General features: G+C 36.2%; 1 protein-coding gene across 1 annotated transcript; it reads right to left on the minus strand.

Moving 5' to 3' along the window:
• Positions 1-1,771: 1,771 nt before the first annotated feature.
• Positions 1,772-7,502, minus strand: LOC143556117 (MACPF domain-containing protein NSL1-like). The gene is made up of 7 exons (XM_077045537.1): positions 7,192-7,502; positions 5,141-5,379; positions 4,860-5,061; positions 3,939-4,022; positions 3,651-3,834; positions 3,194-3,360; positions 1,772-2,511 (listed from the first exon to the last, which is right to left on the minus strand). Exons 1-7 carry the CDS (start codon positions 7,462-7,464, stop codon positions 1,837-1,839), a joined length of 1,824 nt encoding a protein of 607 aa, XP_076901652.1. The 5' UTR covers positions 7,465-7,502; the 3' UTR covers positions 1,772-1,836.
• Positions 7,503-8,441: the final 939 nt, after the last annotated feature.

Consider the following 8,441-nt stretch of genomic DNA (forward strand, 5'->3'; position numbering starts at 1 on the left):
ATTCTGGATCCTCATGACATATATCAATCTGGTCTTGTTGTTCAACAACACCAACATTATTCTCTTCTTGAACATTCACATTTGCATCCTGTTTGTCTTGTTCCACAACTACCTCATTTGTGCTATCTTGCCATTCCAACAACAACATTTTCTTAACTGAGTTTGCTTTATCTAGTACGACCTCACTTGCAAGAAACTCCTCATCTGTTATCTCTTCAATGGTAAACTTTGAGGGTGAGCAGAAGTATGTGTGTATAGAGGTGAACTCATGCTCAACATACACATTCATTAACTGATTAAAAGCTCCAATATACTTAGCAAATCCCCTAACATCATCATCACTTCCCAAAGCTCTAAGCCCCCAATCCAATTCTGAACCCGGTACTACATAATGGTAGAATCTAACCTTATCTGTAGGATAGGATAATTCAAGCAAGATTCGATCAAGCTCGTGAACTGAAAACTTGTCAATATCTAGCATGTCAACAAAATGGACAACGGCTCTCTTATAAACCCGTCCTGAAATTTAGTGAAACTGCCACCATGGTGCATCTTGATCGTGAACAAATGTGGATTATTTACTATACAAACAAGATTAAACAGCTGTTAGTTAAATAAACCCAATTATAAACCCTAAAGTTTTAACTTACCATAAAACACATCAGCATTTGATTGTTCATCAGCTTCACGAATGTAGAATCGAGGATGAGGAGGATCATCCATCTTACGTGTTTAAGTTCTGAGAATGATGTGCAATTGATTGAAGCCCTAATTGAGTCGTGTCGGACACGAGGGTTTAAGGTTTTTGATCGCCGGGAATTGATTCGATTGAGAGGGAGGGGGAAGAGTGATACAGAGGCTTAGTTGCAGAGATATATGAAAGGACAAAAGTACCCTCACATGCGCCTCACGTGATGGGATTTAACTGACTTTTTCTAACCCAGTTAGCGTAAAGGACAAAACTTGTAGGAAAAAAAAGTTTAAAGTACACCGCCTGCAAGGAAACTTAGAAAAGGACACGAACCGAAATTCGTCTTATTTTAAAGGACAAAATTTGTAATTCTGTCTAAATATATATAGGGATGTAAACAAGTGACGCGATCTTTATTTTTAAAGTTAAAGCTTGACTAATTAGTACTTTTCCAACTTTGAGTTTGGCATGTTTGTTAATTATTAATTAATTTATAATTACCTTTTATACATACATTAATTATATATTTAACCTAGTGTATATTATTTAGTTTTTTATCATAATTCTATCTATGATATTATTTGGTTACTTTTATATTCTTTAGTTACTTTTATTTTAATTTTATGTATGATAGTAGTTATTATATTAGAAAATATTAAATAAACAATAAGATCAATAATATGCTCTTTAGGCTCAATAGTCGGCTCGAACTTAATAAGTGAAGCTTAGGCTCATGCTCGTTTATTAAACAATTTTTGGCTCAAACTCGTTTAAGCTCAGCTCTATTCAAGCTTCAACAGCCCGATATCCTTTACAATGTGCATCCCTAGTCAAAACAGATAATGATAAATGGCAACTCTATTTGATATGTGAACTCCAATCTTTTACACCAGTTGAGTCGGGCGGATTTGGCAATTGGTCGAAACGAATTATTTTCAGTACATGTAAGATTGGATCGACCCGGAACGCTTAACCAACTATTCTAGAGAAGCGTTGCTTCGGGAATAATAATAATACAACCTGGATCGACCCATCAAGTAAACGGGTCGAAACAGTATAATATGAATCTCCAATCAACAAACCTTTGATATAATAAATGTACAATTGATACATGTACAACAAAATACCTAATGCTATTATATCTCTCACATAAACATGGAATCCTCGGACATTATCGTCAACAACGAATACTTAACTTTCACTCTAATCCTACCTCCCTCCACACACAGCTTAGCCCCGGTCACCACCCAATACCCGGGCGGGTCTTCCGGGCCCCTCACCATTTCCCGAGTATCAACAAAACCCGACATCTTCGGGGCGCGTAAAGGCGGGCCATCAGGATAAACAGCCGAATTCAGTTCCACCTTAACGGGCTTTTGTTCCGGTGTGGCAAGGCCCATACTAAACGGTGTACTCATTAACGTCGACATAAGGCCTGATTTCCGAGAGTGCATGGTGGGCCCGTCCCATTCGGACCGACGGATCTTTCCGGACCCCACCATCGAGTACCCTAACCGGAGAAAGAGGACTTTTTTTATGCCTACGCCTTTGACTTCAAACCATGCTTTGGTGACTATAGACGCTGAGTCATCGATGTGCTCGACTGGGAGAGCGCAGACTTGAGAGAATATGCTCCATTTAACGGGCTCGAGGTAGCCTTTTCCGATATTCTCGTCGTTCGGTTTGTAGGTGAAGTCGTCGGTGAGTTCGAGTAGTTTAGGGATGGAAGATAGGTGTTGGAGATGGATGGCTAGCCGGTCACTCTTTCGTCCTTCTAGGTATAACCGGACCCCAGTTACGGGCCGGTTCTCGGTGTCAACCTGTGAATGGTGAAAATGGGTTAGAGTGAAAACGGATCGGGTTAAATTAGGCTGGGCCGACTCACAAACACGCTTTTTTGATCAAGTGTTAATATTTTACCAGTATTTAATCTTTTGATAAGATATAGAAGAGGTACTAACTCGGCAATTTCCATCATGACCCGAAAATAATCAGGTTTTGGGTTGGCATAAATTAAACAGGTCCTCTTTGGATTGGCTTTTTAATTAAACTGGTCAGCCTATTTAATTAAATGGGTCGTGTTTGGGCCGGCTTGTTTAATTAAACGGTTTGTGTTCAGCTTGACCTACGTAACCCATTTAGTTAAACATGTTGACCCACTAACCCGTTTGTGACACATTTAACCCATTGTTTACAACCCAACAACCCAATTAACACGTTTACAGCTTGATTATCACTCGTCAACCCATTTGACACGTTTAGATAAATGAGTTTAAAGGGGTTGTGTTCGGGTTACACGATTTTTAAGTTGTGCAGGTTATGGCTGATGTTTTTGGCACATAAAACTAAGAGTCGTATTCCAGTCCGACACAATAGACACCATGCATTTAAGTATGGTAATGCCTTCCAATCTATTTGACAAGTTTCTTTTTAGTTAAGTATTTTAGCTTAACCCGTTCGACCGTTAGAAAACAAACATAAACCAAATAGGCAAGATTTGACCTTGGTAGTGTTGACATAAAGGCGAGGACCCAAGAAAGTGAACTGGAGCGACGGAGATGGGGATTTCTTGCGTCTAGGAGCGAGCGGAAGATCGCCATACGCTGGGGCCCATTGCCGGGGCAACTGGAACTCTAGAAATTGCTCAAGCTCCTCAATTGGTGGCTTATCTGCAAAACATGAAATATATTACAACAAAAAAAAAGGACTAGCCCAACAACTTCTTGATCAACTAATAACATCATGGATGTTACTGTTATATCGGTAAACGAGCCGGGCCGGGCTGACCTGAGCAGAGCCAGGGTGGGCTCAGGCTTCACTAGTTTACAAACTGGCCTTGGCTCGGGATCGGCTCGTTTACAGACAGAGTCGGTTCGGCTCGTATCGTTTATAAATGATCAAATTTCGAGCGAGCCGCGAACTTTTTGAACAACCCTAATGTTACAAGAAGAACACGTACATCGAAGGTAAAGATTAATGGCATGGCTTAAAAAGCCACTACCGCGAACACCGCTTAAAAGTGCAACGATCGGAACAAACGACACAGAAATGACGTTTGGGGCTTGTGACACAGTTGAAAGCCAACTTTTGTGGCTTTGACCTTTATCGATACCTCCTCGGCGAACATGAATGCTGAATAGATCCTAAAAGGAATTAAATGAAACGCCAATAGTTTAGCATTCCTATTTAAAAATATCAAAATAAAGAAAAGATGATTATTATAAAAATATAAAAAATAGGATCTTACGTCCTTCTTAGATCGGGACACAACAGTCGGTCTTAGAGAATTCGCGAGTATTGGAGGGAGATCCCAAGCTACGGATCGTTCATCCTGGATTACACCACAACGATAATGGTAAGAAGAAAATTATTATAATGTTTATATCCGAGTAAGAGTGCATTTAATATGAAACTAACTTATAAGTAGAGAATCACGAGAATCATAATAACCACTAGGGCGTAATGCTAGAAATGTAGTGGGAGAAAGACCGTTAGGCCTGTAGACGAACCGAACATCAGTCAACCATTCTGTGGGAAGTTCGTTTATTTAAAAAGCGAACAAGGACAAACAACATTTTTTTGTTCATATAGTTAAACGAATGACATGACTATATGTCTCATCCGTACATATATGCTCGTGAATTTGCGTTTAATTAAATGTGTTTAAGTCCGTTTGTTCACGTTCATTCATTTATGTTCGTTAGTTTATATTTGTTTAAGTTCACTCATAAAACCTTTTTAGATCCACAAAAATTTAGTCTAGTTTTACAATATTAATATATCACTCATTACACTTTAGTTTTATAACTTTTGCAGTCTAGATTGAAGTTCATGTTTATTTTTAATTAGTGTTGGCTCAATTAACTTCGTTTATGCTCGTTTGTCCATGTTCAGTCATGCGTGTTTGTTTATGTCTGTTTGTGGTCATGAACCTTCATTTATACTATATAACAGATGAACATAAACAAACATGATTATATTCATTTTCTTAACAAACAAAAACGAACAAGAAAACTCCGTTCATTTAGTTCGTGTTCGGATCGTTTGTTCAGTTAAAGTTGAACGAACGAACATGACCACGCATGGTTCGTGTTCGTTCGGTCTATTTACGGGCCTAACACGCCAATTTTACATTTTACCCCCTCTAATTTTCACTGTTTTGACATACCTTTTCCTTTGATAATTTATCGGAGCCTGAAACCGAAGCTTCAGAATCACATTTAGAAAACTCATCATCCGCTAACCTCTTCAACATATTCTGCACTTCTGTTGGCTCAAGATTCGAGCTTTGTAACTGCTTTTGGTAAATTACATCTTTACCCCCCATCTTTACCCCAACAACTATATGGGTACCATACTTATCAATAAACCTGAGAGAACATAACATTTCTTGATTTTAAGCTTTGCAACATACAATAAACTGTTCAAATATCGAGTAAAATGTCATACTCAGCAAGAGCAGCAGGATCCCATGAAGATGGCACTTCTTGTTTCACTTTTTCAGATAATGCAATTTGTGTTTTTGCTAACTCGATGTTGTATAATGTTATAAAATATCCGTCAAACGCTAGATTTTTTGTCATTGGCGCGTCTTTTTGCCAACATCCTTTGTAACCGAACATCGAATTGAAGAACCCGGATGGTATTTTACCGGATAACGATAGTTCTTGATTGAATTGCTCGGACATCTGATATGCATACCAACATACATATACATAAATAAGCATTAGCTTAGCTTCGGCTTTTGCAATCAAGCATATTAGGTATGAGTTAAAAATCACAAGGGTTTTGCTAGTTGTCTTCGGTTTATTGAATTCACAACCATATAGTCATCATTAGTGATACTTGATATCATATCTATTAGCTCAATTTTATAAAATACGAGGCACATTGACGTGATAGGGTCCTGAGCCAAGGCGTGAGACGCGTACGCCATTGGCGTAAGGCAAGGGATCATGCACTTTAGATTGCATAAGGCAAGCGATGTGAAGAAAGTGCACCTTGAAGTGCGATTTTTTCCAAAAAAGGTGGCTTCAAGTGCTCGTCTTTTGTACAAACGAGTTTTTTATGCATCAGAACGTTGTACATATAGCTTTTTAGGTTGCACATTTAGGTAACTTATACAATAAATCATTTATAATATACAAATATAATCTATTTTTATGTTTCTCGTACCCAAAACTTAAATATAATATGCTCTCTATATGATTTAATATATAAATAACCTACATCTACGAACCTAAAAACCTATATGTACAACATTCCATGTACAAGGTTTACGGCATGAGGTGTGCCTTTCGTACGGGTAAGGACTTATACATATAGATTCTTAGTTTGTATATATATTATTTATACATTAAATCATACTTAAAGCTTATTTATAGCTAAAGTTTGGGTATGCAATGGCAAAAAAAGTATCGAGACTTCAAAAAAATTATATACATAAATTACGCCTCACGTACGAAAAGTGATGCGCTTTTATGCTATACTTCTCAGCTCATGCTATCACCTCACGCTTTTTAAAACCAAGTCTGCACCTCCATTGCGCCACGGATAGTACAGAATATTGAGTGTGCCTTGCAGCTAAACGCGCTTTTAAATACCCAAACCGATATGCATATGCATATACAAGTACAATCTTAACATTGACTTCTAAGGTCAAACATATTATGTATCATTTCAAATTTCACAAAGGTTTTGCAAATTGTCTTCAACTTATAATTAGTGGTGTGCCTGATGCGGTTCAGTGTTGTTTTGGGCTAAAACCAAAACTTCGGTTTTTGGATATTTTTTGAAACCGTTTGGTTTCGGTATTTTCGGTTTTCGTTTTGGAATTTTTCCATTTGAACTTGAAAATTTTATGCCGAAAAAAAAAGTTGGCAAAAAATAATGAATTTAGGTATAAATAATTTTGTTAATTACATAAATTACTTAAAAATAAAAAAATAAAAAATTTAAAAATTCGGTCTTGTTCGGTTTTTTTGGTTTTTATTACATGCAAAACCAAAACCGAACAATTAGTTCGGTTTTTAAAAAAACATAAAACCAAACCATTTGTTTTTGTTTCAGTTTTGTTTTTTCGGTTTCTTGCACACCCCTACTTGTAATCCAATCCTAAGATCAAAGTACTATGTTTGACTTTTAATGTGAAACATCATATGATAAAAGCCGATTCGAGATGGCTAATCTCTCAAGATAGTGACCCTTTGAGCGGGTTAGACTCCAAAGAAATAATAGAACGAGACATTGTTTTATCAATTTTTCTTCTTTCTTTAATACTCAATAATAAAGCCCTTAAATAGGCATACAAAGATGCAAAATATTAAATGTGCAGATGCAACTAATTAGGAGAACATGGCTCTAATGCATATACCCACTAACCTAATAAACTAACCACTAACATGACTGAAAAACAAAACAAATAAAACACATTCATAATAATAAACGTGGGCTAGTTCATAGTTAACTTTGGCACGTATCATCGTACGACCACAACTTACATGATTAAACGAGAGAACATCGGAACGAAACCTTGTCCGATCACCTTTATCACACTTAACCGCCTGAGAGACATTAGAAACAATCACACCACCAGGAACCACCAGATCCTTAGTCAACTTACCATCAAGCTTAATCAGGGTTGACCCAGATGGTCCGGGTTTACAGCCGGTTAACCGGATATCGCAGGTGAGATCATACCCGTACCCGATTACAGACACCGCCTTCTCAGCCGCTGATTGAGGATCGAAGAAATTGGTCTTGTAGATTGACATCGGAATTGTCGAATCAATTGGGGTATCTGTCTGGGTTTTGAAATTTATTTATTTATAAAATTGGTGGGTGTGAATGGAGTTAAAGGGTGTGGGTTGATGCCAGGTGGAAATTGATTTAAGAGGATGAAAGAGTTGACTTTCAAGAGTCAAAAAGTAATGTTTGAACAAGGGAGTTGAAAGGTACTTGCTTTAATAAAAAGAGTTTTGTTTTGTTAATGACTTAATCAGTTTGTAAATCTTTTACTAGATTCCTCTAATCTAATTAATTGTTGTTAAAGTGATAATAATATTGATAAAGGGAAGCGTGTTTGTTTTTTTTAACAGAATAAACGTATGTATATGACATTTTGATGATAAGAGTGAAGTTTTACTGTTTTAGATCTTTTTGTGCTCTTTGTTTGCTTTTATCTCTTAATATATAAGATGAGGATATGTTCGTATAATGTATTTGGAAATATGTGTTTAGATAAAAGACTATGGAAAAAAGTTAACTACTAAATATATTAAAAAAGATTAAAAAAATAATGTGTTTTAGTCTATTTCTATAATAAGTAGAGGAGTAAGAGGGTTAAAGTGATAAATATGAGTTACTAGTTTTGGAACCCGTGTGATGCAAGGGATACTAAACGGTTTTATAAGATGAAAAAGATGCACCTAATAATCACTTGAATTAAATGCTCGCATATTTTTAATCCTTATAATTTAGGTAGTTAGTTTTTTTATTAAATGATTGATTGACATGTTTTGGTTACATTGATATAAATATGTTTTTATTAAAAATAGAATATAGATTTACCGGGAAATTTAGGCTATGAACGAATCTTGAAGTGTCATGTGTCCACGGGATAATCTAACTAATAAAGTTACTAATAAACAATACATAATGTATATGAAAAAGCTATCACATCTATGCTTATGTATATGCATTAATTTTATTTATATCACAAAATGATTTTTTTTCAAAAAAGAAAATGAAC

This window comes from Bidens hawaiensis, unplaced genomic scaffold (assembly GCF_021521415.1).
Source record: "Bidens hawaiensis isolate Kalapana, Puna unplaced genomic scaffold, B.hawaiensis_p1.1 tig00018454_1, whole genome shotgun sequence".
Classification (NCBI taxonomy): Eukaryota; Viridiplantae; Streptophyta; class Magnoliopsida; order Asterales; family Asteraceae; genus Bidens; species Bidens hawaiensis.